Genomic DNA, 22,209 nt, shown 5'->3' on the forward strand with positions numbered 1-22,209 from the left:
AAAAATTTGACACTAACTGTCATGCAAATAACAGGGGAGCTTCGTGCTAGACTGCATGAAACCCATTCACTTTGGTCTGCCAGCTATTGGGCATGTACTCATGTTTGGCACCAGAAGCAGAACGGACTCCCTATACTTGTGGCCCAGCACTGTAATACGAGTGCAATGATCATTTTCTTTTCACTGCCTTTGACACCATTGCCACAGTGCCACAGTGCCCTAGCAGTCATCGGTTGAAATCCAGATTTGTGCAAATCTTCGTTTTCGTTTTTCTTCAATTATCATAAAATTATTAGGAACCAGACTACCAGCCCTAGCAGCCTGATGTTCAAATCAAGCCTAATCCTTACCATTATTAATATTTCGCGGTCTTAAATCGGAATCACTTTGGAACATTTTTTCTCTGCAATGTTTGATTTCAGCGTGACCTACTTTTGGCACCATATTACCACGAACAAAAGGTCGTTAGATGTCTTTTTCCCGAGAAATTTATTATGCACAGCTGGAAAACATATCTAAAACATCAATCAACCACATCAATCAACCATATTTTGGCACTTCCTTCTCGTTTAGGTTTCATGCACCACAGCAACTGCCCTACAAAATATACTAATACTTCCATAAGTAATTATATGTGTGAGGGCCTCGGTGGTTTGCCTGCCAGTGCGGCAGAATGACCCAGGAGCCTGTCACTAATGCGGATGTTTTGAATTCAAGTCCAGCCCATGCATGCTGGCTTCCTCCCCGGTTGTACGTTGGCCTATGTACATGGATATGTAAAGTAAAAAAAAAAGACGGTATGTACAACACAAACACTATACTGCTGTATGCCTCATTCATAATTGTTTACTTCTGAACAAGATAATGTATAAAACAACCATGTGAACATCTGACATATATATATGATACACAAGATCAATTAAAAACGAATGAACACATTGACTGAGCAGATACATGCAAGCTGTGAAACTGCGTTGGAATTGGTTACAAGAACTGATAATTTCAGAGGGGCGGTCATCTTCTCCCTGACGGAGTCCCTATCTCCAGGTTAAACCTGTCCTGTACGCTGGAGAGGTTAGTGTCAGAGGCGGACAAGGTGGGTGTAGCATGCGGCTTAAACACAAAGTCCTCTGCAACAAAGAACAAAACGAAAAGGTCAAAAACTTCAACTACAACATGTCATATTACATTGCTCCCATGCCACTGTTTGTTAAAATGTGATGACAACACAATACTGTGACTGCTGTGATAAATTGCTAATAACCCATTCTGCTTAAACTGTGGTCCTAGAGGACGCACAAGTTAGTACTAGAATGTACATGAAGTTACAATGAAACCCAAACAGAGAGGTCAGATACTATCACATTGTCATCATGTTTTTTTTTTCTATCAACTTAGATTTACGGCAAATTAGAACACCTCTCACCATAACGCCGCCACGATTATCCGCAGCTTGTTGTCAGACCTTTCCACGTACAGCCGGAAAAGAATAAATCAATCAATAAATAAATATAATGAAGAGATTCTCCATGGCAAATGCGCCTGACGCAGCGTTGCCACAGCCTTATAGCAATATAACCACGTTTTCATTCGGTTATTTTCCATGTGTGGGAATGTCTGCAGCAACCTGCAGATGGTCGTGGGATTCCCAAAGCCCTGCCCGGTTTCCTCCCAAATAATGCTGGCCGCCATTGTATAAATAAAATATTTTAGAGTGCAGCGTAAACCGCCAATCAAATAAATAAATATTCGGTTATTTCGACTGACAAAGCTACATACCCCCTACGGCGCTTGAGCTGCTCTCGTTCAAGCTCACTTTACACCAATGCCATTACAAAAAACATTTGTATGGAAGCCTTGAACAACTCCGATGTCACTGGGGACAGGGTGATGAGGAAGGAAATGCTGCCAGAAACTCGACCTTCATTTCTAATAATATTTCATACAAATGCATTCTCTTCGTCTAAAGTATGGAGTTTGCCATGATTATAACCAACACTTGAAACAATGTTATTGATGATTGCTGATTAATCAGTCCCACCAGCAGTACAGCTCTCAGCCTAAACAAGCTTACTAGCATCGCACAGACTAAATCATCAAGCTTGTTAAGTGGTGGCAGTGATGTAAAGCGAACGGATAGAGCGGCACATGCGCTATAAGGGGTATTTTAACCTAACTATATATGAAATCCATATGATTACCGAGGTTGTACTTTTACCAATTTTATACTTACTCTCGCTCAATGAATTGGTTTGTGGAGGCCCAAAGTCTATTGCTGAATGCTCCTGATGACGCTTGCTTCGCATCAGGAAATCTGTAGGAAACAATTTATTCTTAGAGGCAAAATCCCCACATCACTGTCACAGACATAAACGGTCCCCAATGTATTGAATAACACTTCAACTGTTAACCTTGATGAAATATGTGCTAATTGCCAGCACATGACATATGTTCAGCATTTCTTTTTTGTCATCTTTAAAAGCCGCTGTAAGTGTGATGATTTGATTTAGAGTATCCCGGCTGAAAGAAAAAATATGTCTACGTCATTATTATCACTAAGGCTTTAAAAAACTTAAGAGACACAATGAAACAAATTTCATCACCGGTTCAACTGCTTTAAACACCATACCACCTACAGTATACCAATGATGTCCGTAACTACATGTATTTAACGTCTTATTGCACCGGATCAACAAATACGGTTCCATCATGCATCCATCGTGCACAGGTCTTAGGAACTCTCCCGAGAAGACAGCCATTCAAATCACACAAGCCTGAACGGAATTTAGACTTAAACAGGCTATATATCGGAGATTTTTGGCAAAAGTCGACCAACTCTATTCAAATTTCCTCTATATTTTAGAATGATCCAAATAACTGCCTTTCACAAAATATCAATCTCCTCAGCGCACGCTTTACAGTTCAGAATCAGTACTCAAGTTCTTAAAATTAAAAAAAAAAAAGTAGGATCGCATTATGGCTTTACCGAACTTTATGATTTTCACGCTATAAATAGTGCAGGTACCAATCTGATATTTACTGAAAGGCAAAAAATTCTAGCTCTTCTTGGTAAATGCAGAAACTTTGATTCTATTAGCAAATATGGATTTTTTGCCCAAAATGTCCAATGTATATTTAAACGTCATTTTCCACCTCTAGCTGGATCATCTTCGGATTAAGGTCTAACCCTGACAGGCGTACAATGAGTGAAATCGAAAAAAAACATTAACAACAAAAAAGGGTATCTTTATAGGCAGAATTAGATCGAACAGATTTTCATCAGTCTTACCCTCCCCCGTCGTGACGGAGATGTGGTTGTGATGCTTGAATGTGTGAGGTCCTGGTCGGTTGTCCTGGCCGCCATCTGTCTCAAAGGTCGAATGGGTGATAGACTTCCTCCTCAGTCCGTCATACAGAGACTGGGAAGTACAAAATACACCTTATACAGCTTATCACAAAACATTTCTTTACATATGTACCAACGTTCACATGGTTAGGATAATTTCTTTGTTTTCACACCTTTCTCGCATCTATAGCTGTGTGATTGCTAAATAACAAATGTAAACGCCCAGCTCAAATGGAGCTCCTCTGAAGCACCTGTGAAGCGCTTCTGAAGCCCCATGTGAAGCGCTAATCAAGTGCCTATGAAGTGCTTGCCCCAACAGCTCTTCAGTAGAACTGCCTTTGAAACCTCTAAACCTGACCTCAATGAGATAAAGGAAGCGCCCCAGAAGCGCCTCCAGAAAATGTAAATGATGCGCCTGGAAGCCGCTCTGCAGCTCTATGGGAGGCTCTCTGGAGCGCACAAGAAGCCCCTCAAGAGCTCCCTGGAGTGTGCTGGAAGCCCTTCCAGAATGCCCATGTAGCCCTACTGGAGTAGGGTGTAGCTATTAAATTTCCATTTCTTTCATTTCCACTTGTCTTCAAGTTCTGGAACCTTGCGTTCACATTTTTTTGAAATATGGTGGCAGTCATTCTCATGAAAGGTTCATGACAAGATTCAACCCCATGTAGTGTGGCTGCTTGATGGCAGTAAAATTGCACACTGTCATGATTCTATCCTTTCATTCCCACACTGTCGTGTTCAGGTAGTGGGCAAGAACAATTTAAATGGAGTATGATCTTCTTCATTTTCTTCATTATCAGGTCTGTTCATATTTCATGAACTAGTGGTAAAATCGCAAAAAAGTGGTAAATTGCTGTTTTTATTGTAATTGTTTGAATGATTTTGTCATGGAAATAATCATCAACTGAATTTTGGCTCTATTCTAGGGATCAATTTAAGGCTACACTTTTTGCAGTAGATAAACTGTCCACGTTTGGAGTGCGCCTCTGAAGTTCTACTAGTCTGCTCAGCAGGAAAAGTTTCAGAAGTGTCTCTGAAGCCCCTGCTACTGACTGAACGGAAAGAGAAAAATTGTCTAAGTCTGGAAGTGCCCCTGAAGCCCCTCATACTAGACTGTATGGCAGCGGAAAAGTTGTTCAAGTTTATGAAGTGCCCCTGAAGCCCCTCATACTAGACTGTATGGCAGCAGAAAAGTTGTTCAAGTTTATGAAGTGCCTCTGAAGCCCCTCATACTAGACTGTATGGCAGCAGAAAAGTTGTTCAAGTTTATGACGTGCCTCTGAAGCCCCTCATACTAGACTGTATGGCAGCAGAAAAGTTGTTCAAGTTTATGAAGTGCCCCAGAAGCCCCCCATACTAGACTGTATGGCAGCAGAAAAGTAGTTCAAGTTTATGAAGTGCCTCTGAAGCCCAACATACTAGACTGTATGGCAGCAGAAAAGTTGTTCAAGTTTATGAAGTGCCTCTGAAGCCCAACATACTAGACTGTATGGCAGCAGAAAAGTTGTTCAAGTTTAGGAAGTGCCCTGGAAGCCCCCCATACTAGACTGTATGGCAGCAGAAAAGTTGTTCAAGTTTATGAAGTGCCTCTGAAGCCCAACATACTAGACTGTATGGCAGCAGAAAAGTTGTTCAAGTTTAGGAAGTGCCCTGGAAGCTCCTCATACTAGACCGTATGGCAGCAGAAAAGTAGTTCAAGTTTATGAAGTGCCTCTGAATCCCCTACTGCTTTCAGGCGCTTCAAATGAAGCACATGGGAAGCACTTTATAAGTGCCAAGGCTTCCAAAGGAGCACTCAAAGCCTGCTGGAAGTGCCTGGGAAGCCCATGTGGAGGGTATCAGAAGAAGGGGGCTTCAGCTGGAGCTGGTGCTCATTTTCCGGGTTGAGGTGCAGTGAGAATCAAGTGTCAGCCAACCATTTGCCAACCATCACACTGATGCCACTGCTCTGGTTTTACTCTCAAAATGCTGTTGTCTTTTACACTGAAATGTTCCTCCTTATTCCATAAAAATTATACACTTGGGCAAAAGACATATATGTAGCTAAAATGTCACACAGATACACGTACGTGTCTGGAACGTAAACAACTCAAATTTCCAACTCGACTTATCCTTCCATAAAGGGAACATGTCATAAGAATGGTTAACACCTCTCAGGTACATATAGGTAACTAATTTTTGTTGATCTCAGTATACAGCCTATTTTTGCACACCTAGAGTTCTCCAAATAAGCAGCCTGAGAAGGGCACTGTCATCTATCATTTCCTATTTTCTTCAGCAAAGAAGTTATTTGCATGCCTGCTATAGTGATATTAAGTTTATTTTGCATGTTGTTTCAGCTTAAGATCTAAATTAAAAGAGCTATAACTATCCTCAATGAACATCCACATGGTTCAAATGATTTGACATTATTTTTCCAGGTTTGCAGTGCCTTTTCAAAAATATTTTCTCTGAGCTTATACGTCAAAAAGAGTTGCATCACACCAGTTGTGGTCAAAAGGTTATACAGGGGGTTGAGAAAGAGGCTAGGGTAATGGTAAACATTGTCTGTCTAAAGTGAGAAGTCGGTGCAAGTTCGTAAAAGAAAAGGGTAGTTCACAAAGACAACACCATTAAGAGCAAAAAATGAGATGTGAGATGGCATCGTACTTCAGCTAAAGTTTAGCATTTTACAAGTGACACTTTGTTTTTTATTTTGTTTGATTCATCCACTTAATAAGGCCATTTAAGAGCTTTTTGTGAAGTTTGATTCATATCTTATCAGAAAAACTATAGCGTCATTTTTTTTGGCATCAAAAGTGTCACTTTATGTGCTTCTAAAAATGCATTTCATGTTTGTGCATAAATGTACCAAAACTTTAACTGATATATAGTAGTTTATCCTGAGTTTGGAACACACTTGTGCAGGTGGTAAATGGTCCACACTACCTGTGTTATACAAGAGACTACTTTCCAAAGTAGGATCAATATCACAGCTTGGCTGGAAAGGAAACTTGATTCAAACATTATAAAAAGCACAAGGAATTAACTCAGAGTTCACAAATCAACAATTTATAAAGTTTTGGGTACTGTACAATAATACCCGTTAACCATATGTTACTTGATCACATAAAAATAGCATCATACCCTCTCTCTCAGTTTAATAATACATGTAGTTCTGAAAAGGGACCATAAAGAAAACTGCAAATACATGTAATTAACTTTACACAGCCAGACACTGGTTTAAGGCTTTACAATGTTAAAACACTGACATCTGCTTTCCTGGCTTATCTCTGGAAAGTACGGGCGACACACAGCATTTCACTCAGGCAACAAGCTCAATGTTTACATGTATCCCAGACAGACCAACAGTCTGACTTAACCATGAAATCTCAGCCTACATGCATACACATGCATATACTAACAGGTACTCATATTTTACCTGTAGTTTTTGATACTGCCTGCTTCTCTCCATAAGTTTCTCAGAAACCTCGTTGTACTTTTTCTTTGTGCTATCCAGATCCTTTTTAACACCTAAAGATAACAGAAAAGCTTTGTTTATTTCATTAAAACAATTATTGTTCTGTACATCACTACCAGCCACCTACACTCTACATGAGTAAAGAGATAAAGTTATAATTACACATGGATATACAAGTTTCCAACTACAAATCATTCCATATTTCAAGGAAATTGGCATAAAACTATCTATCGATACATATAAAATGGCCCCCGCTGGCTTAGTCGGCAAAAGCATCCATTAACCTTGCATGCAGACCGAGACAAATGTGTTATTAACCCAGAATCCTAGAACAGTCATATACGTGTATAATCATGACAGTAGAATATAACTGAAACTTTAGTTCTGTATGAAACTTACATCCAACTTAAAAATGAAGAATAAATCAATAAAAAATAAAACATCATCTGAACTTACCTAAAAGTTGTGTTTTCAAAGCTGCAAACAATAATACCAAAAACAAATGATGAACTTAACATGAACTCAACTTAAACAATTCACTCGCATGTATACATGTACAGCATCAAATATCTTTTCACATATAAACTGAACTACAGAACACCACATTTTTCCCTTCATTCAAGTAACAATCTTTTGCATAACCATATTCACCAGACACCATTTTAATGTGTTTCAATGATGGTCAACACTAACTATGTCCAACTGGCATTCATTTCTACTTTCTGTTGTTCTACATTCTACATCACACACCTTTATTCAGTTATGTCAAAAACATTTACTGCAGCACAGTTTTACAATTTATGCAAACAACTTATATCATACAATTTCATAATCTGGTGTGTGGTGAAGTAACCTGTGAAACCACTTTTAAGATATTAAGAGTCTGCCTAAGGAATGAATTTGATGGGTACCATTTCGCTCTGAGAAATATCAACTGGGGTAAAAAGTAAGAAGTTAATAGATACGTAGCCTGAAATGACTGTTCTTTTGAAGAAACCCTTTTGTGACTGGACCCTAGGGAAAACTGATGATCACTCACTGTTAAGTTCAGTTTGCGTCCTACCAATGATCTGCTCGTAATACTGTTCTAACTGCACCACTTTTTCTTTGGCTTTACTGGCAAGGAATTCCTGATAGGTCCTTTCCTGGTGAGCCTGTTCATGAAAAGAGGAATATCATTTCTGTAACAAATCTAAACTTGCTCTTGAAAACTGAAAGAATGGGTTTTTTCTTTTACCTGTATGTTAATCAACTGATTTTCCTTTTCACTGAAGCAACAGTTTTCATAAATAGAAGTCAGCATTAATAGTGTTAAAATATGAATTGGTTAAGTGAGATAGCTTTTTTTGTGAGATTTCAAAGAAATTAAAATCTTTCACGCTGCAGTACTTATGAAATATCATCCAAGAATTAATAAAATTGTCACAACATTTTATCCTGTTAATTCAATTTTGATAACCTCCGTTCTGTAGACGTGCAAACCCCTCAGATTTTAGCCTCTGCTAGACATATGGGTTTCTAGAACTTCATAAATTTTAATCACGATAATTATCAAGATTTTAAATGGAATTTGAGCTACTTTTCGTTGTTGACTTCATAATAACTGTTAGTGTGTCTGTATGTATGAGTAGCTGTCAAAGGACAGCTCAGGTTCAAACCTGGTAAGTCCAGAAGGAAAGTGCCCTGGTGCAGACTTCCATAACAACCTCTGGCTTCTGCCCTGCAAGGACCATCTGACAAATCCAAAATATTCATGACTGATTGATTAATTACTCAATGCTACACTCCATAAGACTTAACTTAAGAATGAGGAGAGTCACAGCAATGGAGGATTTATTTATTTGTTTATTTCACTGGAGTTTACGTCATACTCAAAAAAATTTATATGACAGTGCAGGGCCACCATTAGGGTGGTAGGAAACCTACTACTTCTGTAGAAAAATGAGCAGGTAGCCGCCTACTTTGACCACTGCTCCTATTTTACTTCATTTAATTCTCTTAGTTTTCCAGGGTAGCTTCTGCTCAAAAAGTTCATGAAAGCCCTGTCACTAGGTTATAATGATGGACAAAAAGCAATATACAAAGTCAGCTTTATAAGCCGAGTGTTAATGAACCCTCATATCTGCCCTAACCTGTAGGCTCCAAAAACACTGGGAGCCGGGGAATCCCAAAAATGACTTGTCCCACACCCTGACCCAACCAACACCTCCAGATTAAACCCATCAAAGACAAGATCTACCGCGTGACTCTGATTTGCCCTACACATTGAAAGATGTTATTGCAAAACTGTAGTTTGTGTCTGGAACTGTGAATTCTACCTGCACGCTGTATATATTAATTTAATGGTTGTATATACCATCAATTAAACAGGTTAAATGGTCATTTGTTTTTTATCATCCTGCTTATGACCAAACTAGTTTTCAGCCTAACTGCCCCCTGCCTCCTCCAATGCAAACATTAATTATTTGAACTAATTCATCACTTTTTGTCACTTACAGATTTGTACTGCTCGGAAGGTTGCAAGTCAATTCTAACAATGTCAAACTTCCCAGAGAGGTTCGATTCACCTGTTACGACAAAACAAAAAAAAAAAGCAAAAAAAGTTAGAGGAGTAATTTTTAGTGATAACAATTTTCTTTTTACAAATTATACTAATATACATGTCTTGATGAAAGCATTTCACTTCTATGCATGCAGTATCTTTTTTTGTCATGCAGCTTTCAGTAAGACAGTAGGTTTGTCAGGCCCCAAAATCAGGAAACGCTGTCTTAGACTTAATGTCTAGAATTTAAAATTAATGTTTAGTTAAGAATAATCAGTGGGAATGAAGTCTAAGACTAATTTGTGATCCTGAAGCCTGATTTCTCCAGGTGTTGGGAAATACATGTAATCAGGTTCCAGGCACTGTGGTTAAATTTCCAGTGCCACATCTGATCGCTGTCCATGGAATAAGAGATTAGGTTGAATATGTTTAGCACATCTCACTAAAGTGACTTAATTTTATAACATGATAACACAATAATTTTGTAGTGTACAGACAATGTAAAAAAATTAAGCTTCCTCGATTTGCATAAGTTTCACAAACATTTTTTCTTGTCTGGCCAGGAACATAGAATAATGGGACAGGAATTACGTGCTGAGGTATTTCAATAGGAAATAGCTGGAAATAGTTCCCATTGATAGAACAGAGTACACCATCACCTAAAACGTGTTATCACTAAACTGTCACTATACAACAGGAGAGATCCTTCCTACCTACAAAATAGTGCACACAATATAGTACATGTCAGTCCTGCTTTTAAAAACACAACATACAACTTTCCAAAAAAATATTCCATAATGTGTAACATAAAACTGTATTGCTTTGTACAAATGCATCTACTCACAGGCAGGGCAAGTGTAGGCTTTGTTGAACTCTCTGGTGCCATCTTCATCACAGAATATGTCTGTGCCAAGTCAAGGACACTCATCTGCTTTATTTCGTTTTTACACGATAAAGCCTAATATACTTTTAATTTCTACTCAGCTGTTAAATAGTTTAGAAAAATTTCCTCCAGTTCATTTAACGGCAATGATGTCTTTTGACTAATCCACTCATACCCACATATACGCCATGCCTAAATAGGCCTATATGAATACCACACTTCTCCCAGCATGAAATTAAGGATACGAGAACAAGAGCTCACCTGAAAGTAAGTAGACATGAGACCAAAATATAACTTAGATGTCAAGATACATGCATAATGTTGCCAGCAATATTTAACACACATTATAATAATAAACAAATGTCTTCTGAATTAATACTTTAAAGTGAAAATAGTGGTAAATAAATAAATAAAAACTCAGTTGTCTTATCTCTGAGTCTTTCTGTTCTCTTTTACATTAAATATTTCTAATATACACTGTTCAAGTCATTTAATTGTTAAGTTTTTTTTTTGCATTAAGCCCAGTGCACACGAGAGATTTGTGCTTAGCAAAAATTCATTGTGGCACTTGCCTTAAGCGCTTAACTCTCGTCGGCGGTGAGTTTTTCTGTACGTTTTTTCCTTTGGTGAAGATGTGCCAAGTATCTAACGTGTTTGATAATTTCTTTCATTCATGCACAATGCCTTGCCCTGTGCAGCAAATGAAAGCTTATCTTCTTTCTAGTAGACGCCAATACACATGCGTTTCCATGTCACATGATCAGCAAAATGGCAGCCCACAGCAACATGATAGCAGACATTGAATTATGGCCAGATATCAGTGTTTATATGATGTTTGCTCTTCAGATTTCAAAGAACTTCAGCACGGGAAGAAATTACAAACTTTGACGAAGCAAACCTTTTCAAACCCATTATGTTTGCATTTCTATATTCATAACACGCAGATGTCTGCTTTGATCGGTCGTCTGCTATAATCATGTGGACCGCCATCTTGCTGATCATGTGACCTGGAAACATATATGCATTGGTGAATACTTGAAACTAGATAGCTTTCGTTCAGCGCACAGGGCAAGGCAAAGAAATTATCAAACACGTTAGGTACTTGGCACATCTTCACAAAAGGCAAAAACTTACAGGACAGCTCACCGCACACGCGAGTTATGTTCTTAAGGCAAGTGTGATGAACGAACCTTAGCTAAGCACATAGCTACTTTGTGCGCCATGCTTTAGTCTTATTATCAATTTAAGGTGTGCTTTACAATAAACCGTTGAACAGAGTTAGCCTACCCATGCGTAGCCACTAAGTCTTTTGCGACACTTTTTGAAGTTGCAAACTAGCTCTCCATCCATATCTGAAAAACAAGTTTCTTTATGAGTCTACCCTGAAACCTTTTCAACCGTCTCTGCAATCAATACTCTGAACCATTCTGAGAGAACTATATAGTGTGAACTATAGAGAGATATTTTGCACAGTTTTATGAAGCTTGCATCTGAAATGACACAAACAAATCTTTTCAGTGTAATTTTCATAATAACTGTATGCATAAATTCCATTTCAAAAAGTGCTCTAGTGATTGAAAAGGCTGAACATTTACAGTGCCTGGAAATGCATGGAATTGGGTTTTTACAAAACACTACATCACTGGCTTATATTACAATTTGGATCAAGACATGATTTGAATTTGAAAGAAAACTGAAATCGAATACAAAGGCCATGATTTACACTGACACTTACAATTTATATTTTAATGCGTCATGCACGGCCGGCGTACATGTACGCACCATTATTTCATCTTTACTGCAAAATTAAAACACAATTCTGAATGAAACTGGACAATGGATCTTCATTGATTAATAGTATCTGTAAAACATTCCAATTCGTCTATATACGAACCTTTGTACAAATTGTGTGGTCCTTTTGGAATCCCCCTTCTAGTCAAAAGCTGTCAAAAGTTCGTCTGCTTCTGTCTGTGACTTTGTGACCTTGACCTCGGCTGAGGGAGAGGTGAAGGACGGGGCGAGACGGACCGACGACACGCACTTGCTGACAGTTTGAAACTTTCGTTAGTTGAGAATCGGTCAACGATCGGTAAGAAACCACATGTTCTGTATCTTTCGTTCTGTGGAACTTACTACATCCAAATTTTAAACTATTATCCTTGTCAATTTGTCCATTACAGTGTAAGTAAGCGACTGGTAGTGATAACTTTTAATGTTGTGTTGTTGTTGTTGTTGTAAACTAGTTGACAAACGTGGCAATAGTGGTAGCGAATCTGCCAGTGCAACACCAGTACATGTGATGATGTTTTTGTAATTTTGTTACACAACCATACAATAGGATTTACAGTTCTTACTTGTCGTGTGTCTTTTGTTCATTTTTTTAAAATCAATCTTAGAGTAGAAGTTCACAATTTCCCCGGAATAAGTGGACCTTAACTTTTTGTGTCCAACTGGCAACTCTCCCAATACATACGTATTATAAAAACATATTATAAAATTTATAAAATGATCAGTTTTTTATATTTATATAGTTCCTTTGTGATTTAATGATTCTTAGTTCCTACAGTTACATGTAGATACTGCATAAAGATAGGACCTGTGAGGGAAAAATGATTTCTCTGTTGTATTTCATTATTCTTAATTAAAAAAAAAAACAACAAACTAAGGTTGACCTACTCATAAAGTAATAAATTCTGAAGAATGCTTTCAAAATGGTTATAATTATTAGTTCATTTTTTATTGTTAGTATTATTTACTTCTTTGTTTGTTTCGAGTGAGATGTTTCACGCCATACTGTGTAGGCTACCCCAGCAATCATAAGAACCAGACAAAATTCAGATTTGCTTATTTGCTAATACAGATATTTTAGTGTGCAAATTACACTGTGAAGTAACTACAGAAAGACATAAATGCCAAAAGGATTGATAAATTAAAATAGTATTTTGTAATTGGAGCTAAACATTTCAACATTATTTTGGACATAACTTATAGGTGTACCCTTGTAGACACTTTATATCTCAGTGCGAGACCGATGATCATTATTTTGCTTAGATTTTAGTTCACTGGAACATGACCAAAAAAACACTGGTCAGGCCTAACACCCCACCCAGTCAGGCTAGGCAGCACGGATAGTCTGACCTCTTTATATGTTGAACATAAAGAAGGGACATATCAAGATCGCCAATTTTAATGTTTTAAATATAACCTGCCCTGTAAATTAAATCTCTCTCATACTTTCTGGAAGTTCAAGTCTTTCCACAATAGTGCGATGAGTTTTATAGATATCAAATTAGTTTAGCCAAGAGCATTTGGCTAATCTAGGGCACCATAATCATTGAGCATCATGAATTTACTTTTACAATTGATTATTTCTTCATTTTGTACGGCTAGGAAATGAATGTGTGAGGCAGCACTTGAGTTTTGTCCAAAATGTCTGGCTGGGCTGGTTTTACTGATGCTGAACTTCAGCGTATGAAGGGATCAACAGGTAATGAGAGCATACATTGTTGTATTTGTTTGGAAACAAAACACTGAACTTCTGTGTCCTACCTTGAACACCCTAAAGACTAGGAGACAGTTGTAACAGACGTTTTTATACAAAGTCTTACGTGATTTAAACAGGGGTGAAAATGTTTGGTCATTCAAAATAAAAATGATGTCCTCAAACTGAACCCAGGTTCCCTGTCTATTATCCACTTCCTTGTTGTTTTACAATGATATGAATAAAATCGAATATATTTCACACCTTATATCATATTGGATGACCTGAATTTTTGTCCAGGTCATCATTCTGAAGAGCTCAAATTATTAAACATTGTGACCGTCTGATAAATGAATGTATAATGTTTTTGATCAGTTCTGATAAAATCTGAAGACCTTGAAAGTTATTCAAGCAGACATATAGATATACATCTCTTTAACATAAATACACCCACATAGTATATTTGTATGTTTTTGGATGTGTTAAATAATGTTGAAATCATAATTTATTTCCATAGATATTAAAATCACATATTACTTACACATAATAATATGTGATAATATGTGGTCTGCTTGGAAGACAATAATGAAGTGGTTTTATGGCTACAGTGCTGCACTTCATTCAGTTATTCAAACACATGTATAATACATGATTACTGTGATGATTGAAAATATATCTGGATGAGGACATTTTCGTGCTGAGTTATATAATAGAAACTATATCAGTCATGAATGTCCAGGGTTTGGAAACTCATTGTGAATGATCTAATATGTCGTTGATAAGTTGCTCATTTTTATTCTTTGTTTTGTCCATCCATGACTCTGATTGCTTACCTTTTTCCTTTAATTACTGCATCAGACAATGATATCCCTTCTTGTCCTTTCGAAGGGGTTCGTCCTGGAACACGGAAACCATCAACTTTCACCAAGCCCAAGTCATCACAGCAAAGAATGCTGCCACAGCAAAACAAAGGAGACCACTCCGTCAACTTGTCTCAGCCTGGAGTTATCCCCCCTGCACAGATGCTGTCTAAGCCAACTGTGCCATCCAATAACAATACAATCCCGCTCAAACCTGAGGAAAAGTTAATACAGAATGTACCTCCAATAAAAACTTCAAATCTCCCTGAGACACAGTTAAACTATAAAGAAGATAACAATGGGAATGTTGAAAACGCCGCTGGGCAGAATTCTACTGAAGTGAAAGAGGTTCAGGAGCTAGAATTGAATCAGTCAGAGGTTTTGAGGTAAGCTGTTTAAGGTACATATGGTATTTAGTAGTCAAAGTGACACATAACATTGAACATAGGTGGAAAATGTCTGTTGAAGCATTATTCTTCTTTGATAAATGGATGCACCGGCAGCTACATTTACCTGTGGGGAACTACTCAGATCCTGAAGTTGACCGCGAGTCATAAAACTAACAACTGTCACGTACATGTACATGTACTTGTATGTGAAAAACTCTTAGTAGAGGGGTTGCATGACCTACTTCTGGTAGCCATATTGGAGTACTGTAGCTATAGCAGCCCATGTTAACAGCACTCCAGGGGGTCTCCCTGACTTGGTAAGCGCAATAGCACAGCGTAATGACCCAGGAGCCTCTCACCGATGTGGTCGTTGTGAGTTCAAGTCCAGCTCATGCTGGCTTCCTCTCTGTCCGTACATCGGAACGTCTGTCAGCAACCTGCAGATGGTCGTGGGTTTCTCCCGGGCTGTGGCCAACTACCATAATGCTGGCAGCTGTCTTAAATGTGAAATATTCTTGAATACGGTTCTGCCAAGGTGATGACGTCAGGTGCAACCCCTCTAATGACAAGATAAAGACCAATGAAATAAATAAACTGTAAATGACTCAGAAGATGTATATAGCTAAACACTGTACTATAATTAACTAATTCTTACATCCTGTTTTTGTTTTTTAATAAACTTCATTCTCAAACATCATCTAATTCCAATATGGATTCTTTGTTCCATGGGAAACCTGAGTAAGGAATGATCTCCTAGGATCAATGTTTGTTCACCGATACAAACTGTTCTACAGTCCAGTTGGTTTGACAAGAAGTTTTCACCTTGGCGGCAATATAAAAAAGAATTGTAGCATAAATAGCCCCTTGAAGCCCTTCTGAAAGAATTTCACCCTGAACGAATCCATGCCATTTTGATTTAACATCTTTTTATCATCATTCCTTGTGTGGCTATGCTAAAAGCCCATAAACAGGGTTCAAAATCTCTTCAGATCTGGCTCAGGCAGGCCTGAAGAAAATACAGGAGCCAACTGTGTTGGTATTTTTTCTGTTGGGGGAGATGAACATTATTTTTGTTCATTTTAACTGTGTTGTTATTTTTCATTTCATTTATATTTTTTCACGTGCAGCCACCAGATGAGCAAACTTGAGAAGTACCAACAACAACAGAAGCAAATTGAAGAGCTGAACAAACAAAGGAAAAACCTTTTGGCCAAGGCTATCTCAGAGAGGTGGGTGCTGCTGTAATTCTCCTTTTTTTTGACTTCAGCAATTACATATTCATAACTTGCTAAAAGTCAGAGGTTTACTTTTGGAATTCTATTTTCCACCACACACAATACACTTATCATGATCATACAAGCATTAATATTCATGAGTGTGGCATTAGCCATGGAAGGCCACCATGTGTTCCATGGCAGCCAGATTTATTTATTTGATTGGTGTTTTACGCCACACTTTTACTTTTGGAATTCTATTTTACACCACACACAATACACTTATCATGATCATACAAGCATTAATATTCATGAGTGTGGCATTAGCCATGGAAAGCCACCATGTGTTCCATGGCAGCCAGATTTATTTATTTGATTGGTGTTTTACGCCACACTTTTACTTTTGGAATTCTATTTTACACCACACACAATACACTTATCATGATCATACAAGCATTAATATTCATGAGTGTGGCATTAGCCATGGAATGCCACCATGTGTTTATTTACCACCAAATTTATTTATTTGATCAGTGTTTTACACCACACTCCAGCATTACGCCAGCATTATAGTGGGAGGAAACCGGGCAGTGTCTGGGGGGAAACCCATGACCATATGCATTTTGGTGCAAGACCTTACCCACGTATTGCTAGGGAGCAAGACTGCATGAGCTAGACCTGTTGCAGCCGAAAATTAGATAAGAAGTTGGACCAGAATCATGATTTATTTATTTATTTATTTGATTTGAATATTTCACTTATATGACGACGGCCAGCATTATCGTGGGAGGAAACAGCGCAAAGCCCTGGGGAAACCCACGACCATCCGCAGGTTGCTGATAGATCTTCCCATGTACGGCCAGAGAGGAAGTCAGCATAAGCTGGACTTGAACTCACAGCGACCCCATCGGTGAGAGGCTCCTTGGTCATTACGCTGCACTAGTGCGCTAACCGACTGAGCCACGGAGGCCCCCCAGAATCATGAAATTGTTATGGTGTTGGTTTCTCATTCATTTCCCCATTGCGCTCACTGTGAGTTCAAGTCCAGCTCATGTTGGCTTCCTCTCCGGCTGTAAGTGGGAAGGTCTGTCAGCAACCAGTGGATGGTCGTGGGTTTTCCCTGGGCTCTACCCGGTTTCCTCCCACCATAATGCTGGCCGCCATTGTATAAGTGAAATATTCTTGAGTACGGTGTAAAACACAAATTAAATAAATAAATAAATAAATAAATCATTCATTTCCCTGTATGTTTTAGGAGTAAGAAGGCAAAAGCTGAAGCGACCAAGCTGAAGCACATTGAAAAAGAGTTGGGTCATCTTGACCAGCTATTGACCAATGGAGTGACCATTATCAGAGACCGCATTGAACAAGCCAGCATTGCTTATCTGGAGGCACAGTAAGTCATTCACTTCAGCCAGTAGGCATTATCAGAGACCACATTGAACAAGCCAGCATTGCCTATCTGGAGGCACAGTAAGTCATTCGCTTCAGTCGGTAGGCATTATTAGAGACCACATTGAACAAGCCAGCATTGCCTATCTGGAGGCACGGTAAGTCATTCGCTTCAGTCGGTAGGCATTATCAGAGACCACATTGAACAAGCCAGCATTGCCTATCTGGAGGCACAGTAAGTCATTCGCTTCAGTCGGTAGGCATTATCAGAGACCACATTGAACAAGCCAGCATTGCCTATCTGGAGGCACGGTAAGTCATTCGCTTCAGTCGGTAGGCATTATCAGAGACCACATTGAACAAGCCAGCATTGCCTATCTGGAGGCACAGTAAGTCATTCGCTTCAGTCGGTAGGCATTATCAGAGACCACATTGAACAAGCCAGCATTGCCTATCTGGAGGCACAGTAAGTCATTCACTTCAGTCATGTCAGTCAGTAGGCATGATCAGAGACCGCATAACCATTGAGCAAGCCAGCATGGCCTACCTGGAGGCACAGTGAGTTGTTTACTTCAGTCAGTAGGTATGAGAGACCGCATTGCTTATCTGTGCGTACACTTTTGAAAGTCCATCAGTAACTTACCAAAGGTCGGTGGTTTATCCCACAAACTCTGGTTTCCTCCATCCATAAATACAAGTAGAAACTATTGTGTATGGTATTTAACAGCAATCAGGAAGTAAATGTATGAATTTGATCCTGTTTCTCTCCAGGCACCGATACGAGAGGGCAGAAAGGGAATTTATTGAAGCCAAAATTTATTTGCATGAAAAGGCAGAGATGAAAGAGCAATTGACTGAGCACCTGTACACGATCATTCATCAGAATGAAATTCGTAAATCAGAAAAATTGGCGCAGCTAATGAAAGAGCTGGAAATGGAGACCGCTGTAGAAGACATTGAGGTTAAGGTTGATTTACCTCCCTTGAGCTCATTCAACATTATGCCGACGCTGTCTCCAACAAAAGTGTTACGATCTCCGACTTTCCCAACCACAGGAGGTTTAGGAACAGAATCCAAAATGGCTGACAACAGTGCTAAATCTCATCAAGACAGTCAGCCTCAGTCTGACTCTTACCCACAGCCAATCAAAAGTACGGAAGAAAGTGAGGCAGATTCTCAGCCAATCAAAAACTTGGAACAATCCAACTCTGACAGGTTAAGTGCGGACAAAGCGCAAGTTTCACAGCAAACCAAACAGACTTTTTCTGACCAGGAAAAAGACATTTCAACTTTACCAAAGCCAACTCAAGAACATGAATCTCACGCTCAGTCTCCGTTGTCTAATCTCCATGGAGAGGGGGATGCACCAGTGTCATCACTTGGTGCTACTAATGGTCAGACACAGCAGCAGGGATTGAGCAACCAGTAAAACATATAGAGCTGTCTTTCCTGTATCAGCGAAATTAGAGGCACTGTCCACACATAGCCCACGATATGTGAGACATTAGCCTGCTGTTGGTTTGTCTTTAGTAGTGGAATGCTGGAAGTGAGCCAGTGGTGAGCCAGTGGTGAGCCAGTGATATTAGGCACCATATCCTCAGACCACAGCGCTAATTCTACCATGTCTGCACCCCCAACAGAAGGCTAATGGAATGGTAGTGGAATGCTAGAAGTGAGCCAGGGGTGAGCCAGTGATATTAGGCACCATATCCTCAAACCACAGTGCTAACTCTACCATGTCTACACCCCCAACAGAAGGTTAGTGGTAGTAGAATGCTAGAAGTGAGCCAGTGGTGAGCCATTGATATTCGGCACCATATTCACAGATCATGGCGCTAACTCAACCATGTCTACACCCCCAACAGTAGGTTAGTGGAGTGATAGTGGAATGCTAGAAGTGAGCCAGTGGTGAGCCAGTGATATTAGGCACCATAATCACAGACCACAGCACTAACTCTACCATGTCTACACCCCCAACAGTAGGTTAGTGGAGTGGTAGTGGAATGCTAGAAGTGAGCCAGTGGTGAGCCAGTGATATTACAGCGCTCTCTAACTGAATGGTAGTGGAATGCGAGAAGCCAGCTATGACTTTGCTCATGGTGAGCTAATGACATTAAACACTGTATCCAGTTTGGGGCTGTAAGATTCTCAGCAGATGAAGGCTGGGTGAGTGATAGTGGAAAGCGAGACACCAGCTACATGTATGGGTTTGCTTGTGGTGTTGCAGATGACAGCAACACTTGTATGTTCACGCCCTCACCAGGTGAAGACTGGGTAAATGGTGGTTAAGCGCCTGTTACACCTAAGCCTGATACAGCACTACTGTTTAGGCCTACTGCTGGAAATATCATTTGAACGGTATGAGTATGTGAAAACCAAATAGCACACTATGTTTTCTGTTGTATGTATATATGTTTATTTTCTTTGCTCATTATGAATATTTCTTGTTACTGCCTCACTTGGTGCACAGATGTTAAAGCAAAGAAATACGAATGTTTGACCTGGTGTCAGTGTAATGTAACTGGGTGGGGTGTCTTGCCTGGTGTCTTTGTCATGATATTTCACACTGGCCCGGATAGCATAGTTGGTTGAGCGTCCACTTCGGGAGAAATAGATCCAGGATCAATCCTGGGTCGAGTCAGACTTTAAAAGAGGAAGTTGTAACTTCCCTGTTTGGCGTTCAGCATGAAGGGGATAGTGCAACGACTGGTTGACCTGTATCAGTATAATGGCTCGGGCGGGGTGCCTTACTTGCCTTTCGTAAGTCGTCTCAGTGAAGCAGCACTAGATAAAAGAGCGGTGAAAATCCGTCCTGCAACAAGGAGGCACATTAAATACACCCTAAGGATTCCTTCTTCGTCATATGACTGACAAACTGTTGATTACGACGTTAAGCCCCAAGCACTCACGCACTCACTCACTCACTCACTCACTCACTTATCGTCATATGACTGACAAAAGGTTATAAAGTACAACATAAACATCCAGGCAAACACAAAAATATACTGTTTTATTTTTGCCTCAATGTTGATTGGTTTAAGCAAATCCTAGTTTTCATTAGCTAGAATAAAAAACTGATATACATGTAGGTGATCTGATGGGCAGTGCTAATAGGGTTTTTTAAGGATGTCTTCCACAAGAATTTAGACATTGTTTTACGTAAAGTTTAGCATTTTTCAAGTGACACATTTTGCTTAATTTTGAAGTATTCATCCACATTATATGATCACTAAGGATTTTTTTTTTGAGAAGTTTATTGCAAATATTTATTTCTTGTCCGAAAACTTAAACATCAGCCCTAAAAGTCTCATTTTAAGGCTGTTGTGTGATTCTGAAATTGCCCTTTACATACCAAAGTTTAGGTAAAATACAGAAGGTATACAAGGAAGTAAATTGTTAAAATCAACAGAAAGTTACTCACGGGACTAAAGGGCCTGTCAGCCCATCAAGTATCAGTTTTCCAAACCGTATCAAAAGGGCTCATTATGATGAATGAAAGCTTGACTCACTGAGAATACTTGCAGTTCAAGTTAAATTTTTAGGTTGTTTTTGATGATTTACCAAGAATACAGCCAATTACTTGTGACCCCAAGGAACCATTGGTATATCACTAAACATTATTATGATAATGATGTACTAAAGCATGGTAGTCCTTTTCCAGGGAGAGCAGTGAATGGAATTTCCAGCATATACAGATCATGGATGTAAATCATAAACCATTTCAGCCTCTAAATCACTTTTTTCAAGAGAATTATCATGAAAATGAGGCCAAAAAGATCTATTTCTGTCACTGCAGAAGATGCAAGCTTCATAAAGCTGTCATGACTGTGCTGATCGTTTCTGTGCACCCCCATAGTTATCTCAGAATATTTCAAAAGAAGCACGGTAGTTTTAATTATGGAACAAAGTGTTGGTACAAAAATGGGTTTAGAATTATTGGATTTATTATTATTAGTATCATTGTTTTGAAGATGTGAATGTATCACATTTATTTTCGCCATCATAATGTTCCATGCACTGTTACCGGCCACTGCTAAGCCTCTTATGTTAATGGAATGTATTTAGTATGACCTAATGTGCCAAGTGAACAGACTCTCTTGTACATATATGATATGTACATGCATGCCTCATTATTGGTATAGTTACTAATACCTTTGTTAGAACATTTTGTTTACCATCTTCATGACTTTATTGAGTTTACAGTTAAAAAGAGAAAGAATGATATAAGACTGGCTGGCGTGAGAGAGGGCCAGTCCGGGCTATACTCAGCTGAAGCTGAAGTTTAGGTATGGCAGATTTATCCAAGCATGACAAAAGCTGGAGGGTTTAACCCAAGTAACGCTATCTCCAAAGTCAGCCAATCAGCATCGATTCTGTATCCCTTTATGACACCTTTTTATTAGTGGCTTTTTTAAAAATTTTTCCTTTTCACATGTACCTGTAGGTTTTGCTGTGTTAGTCACTTTCCCTTTTTCTGTTTTTTTTTTTTGGGGGGGGGGGGGGGGGGGGCTCCAGATGATCAACCGCGTGCGCATCCTTAGCATTGTGTGGGAATACACTGTAGAAAAAGGCTGATTTAGTATAGTTGTCTTGAAATCAGCATCAGTAAAATAGGATAGTATATTATACCTTAAATAAAGTT

General features: G+C 39.0%; 2 protein-coding genes across 4 annotated transcripts; one reads left to right on the forward strand and one right to left on the reverse strand.

Moving 5' to 3' along the window:
• Positions 1-824: 824 nt before the first annotated feature.
• On the reverse strand, positions 825-12,201 carry LOC135480580 (E3 ubiquitin-protein ligase CCNB1IP1-like). Of its 2 annotated transcripts, XM_064760447.1 has the most exons (12): positions 12,126-12,200; positions 11,519-11,583; positions 10,477-10,492; positions 10,193-10,252; positions 9,303-9,373; positions 8,465-8,539; positions 7,846-7,960; positions 7,263-7,283; positions 6,768-6,859; positions 3,290-3,419; positions 2,234-2,314; positions 825-1,130 (listed from the first exon to the last, which is right to left on the reverse strand). In XM_064760447.1, the coding sequence occupies exons 2-12, from the start codon at positions 11,579-11,581 to the stop codon at positions 1,015-1,017; spliced, it is 840 nt and encodes a 279-aa protein (XP_064616517.1). In that variant the 5' UTR covers positions 11,582-11,583; positions 12,126-12,200; the 3' UTR covers positions 825-1,014. The 2 variants fall into 2 exon arrangements, with proteins under 2 accessions (XP_064616517.1, XP_064616518.1); XM_064760448.1 differs by lacking the exons at positions 825-1,130; positions 2,234-2,314 and adding an exon at positions 2,321-2,520 and having other exon boundaries at positions 12,126-12,201.
• Positions 12,202-12,239: 38 nt separating this feature from the next.
• On the forward strand, positions 12,240-20,496 carry LOC135480318 (RAB6-interacting golgin-like). Of its 2 annotated transcripts, none has more exons than XM_064760130.1 (6): positions 12,240-12,320; positions 13,622-13,718; positions 14,601-14,958; positions 16,089-16,190; positions 17,431-17,571; positions 18,339-20,496. In XM_064760130.1, exons 2-6 carry the CDS (start codon positions 13,661-13,663, stop codon positions 18,994-18,996), a joined length of 1,317 nt encoding a protein of 438 aa, XP_064616200.1. In that variant the 5' UTR covers positions 12,240-12,320; positions 13,622-13,660; the 3' UTR covers positions 18,997-20,496. The 2 variants fall into 2 exon arrangements, with proteins under 2 accessions (XP_064616200.1, XP_064616201.1); XM_064760131.1 differs by having other exon boundaries at positions 12,287-12,412.
• The last annotated feature ends 1,713 nt before the right edge of the window (positions 20,497-22,209 follow it).

This window comes from Liolophura sinensis, chromosome 13 (genome assembly GCF_032854445.1).
Source record: "Liolophura sinensis isolate JHLJ2023 chromosome 13, CUHK_Ljap_v2, whole genome shotgun sequence".
NCBI lineage: Eukaryota > Metazoa > Mollusca > Polyplacophora > Chitonida > Chitonidae > Liolophura > Liolophura sinensis.

Excerpts from the sequence above, each read along its gene's own strand:
- LOC135480580 (XM_064760447.1), bottom strand. The coding sequence starts at position 11,581 with ATGGATGGAGAGCTAGTTTGCAACTTCAAAAAGTGTCGCAAAAGACTT. Across the intron at positions 7,961-8,464 it reads TTTCCTTCTGGACTTACCAG|GCTCACCAGGAAAGGACCTA; the intron begins GTTTGAACCTGA and ends TTTCATGAACAG. Across the intron at positions 3,420-6,767 it reads GGCAGTATCAAAAACTACAG|TCTCTGTATGACGGACTGAG; the intron begins GTAAAATATGAG and ends TGTACTTCCCAG.
- LOC135480318 (XM_064760130.1), top strand. The coding sequence starts at position 13,661 with ATGTCTGGCTGGGCTGGTTTTACTGATGCTGAACTTCAGCGTATGAAG. Across the intron at positions 16,191-17,430 it reads GCCAAGGCTATCTCAGAGAG|GAGTAAGAAGGCAAAAGCTG; the intron begins GTGGGTGCTGCT and ends TGTATGTTTTAG. Across the intron at positions 17,572-18,338 it reads ATTGCTTATCTGGAGGCACA|GCACCGATACGAGAGGGCAG; the intron begins GTAAGTCATTCA and ends GTTTCTCTCCAG.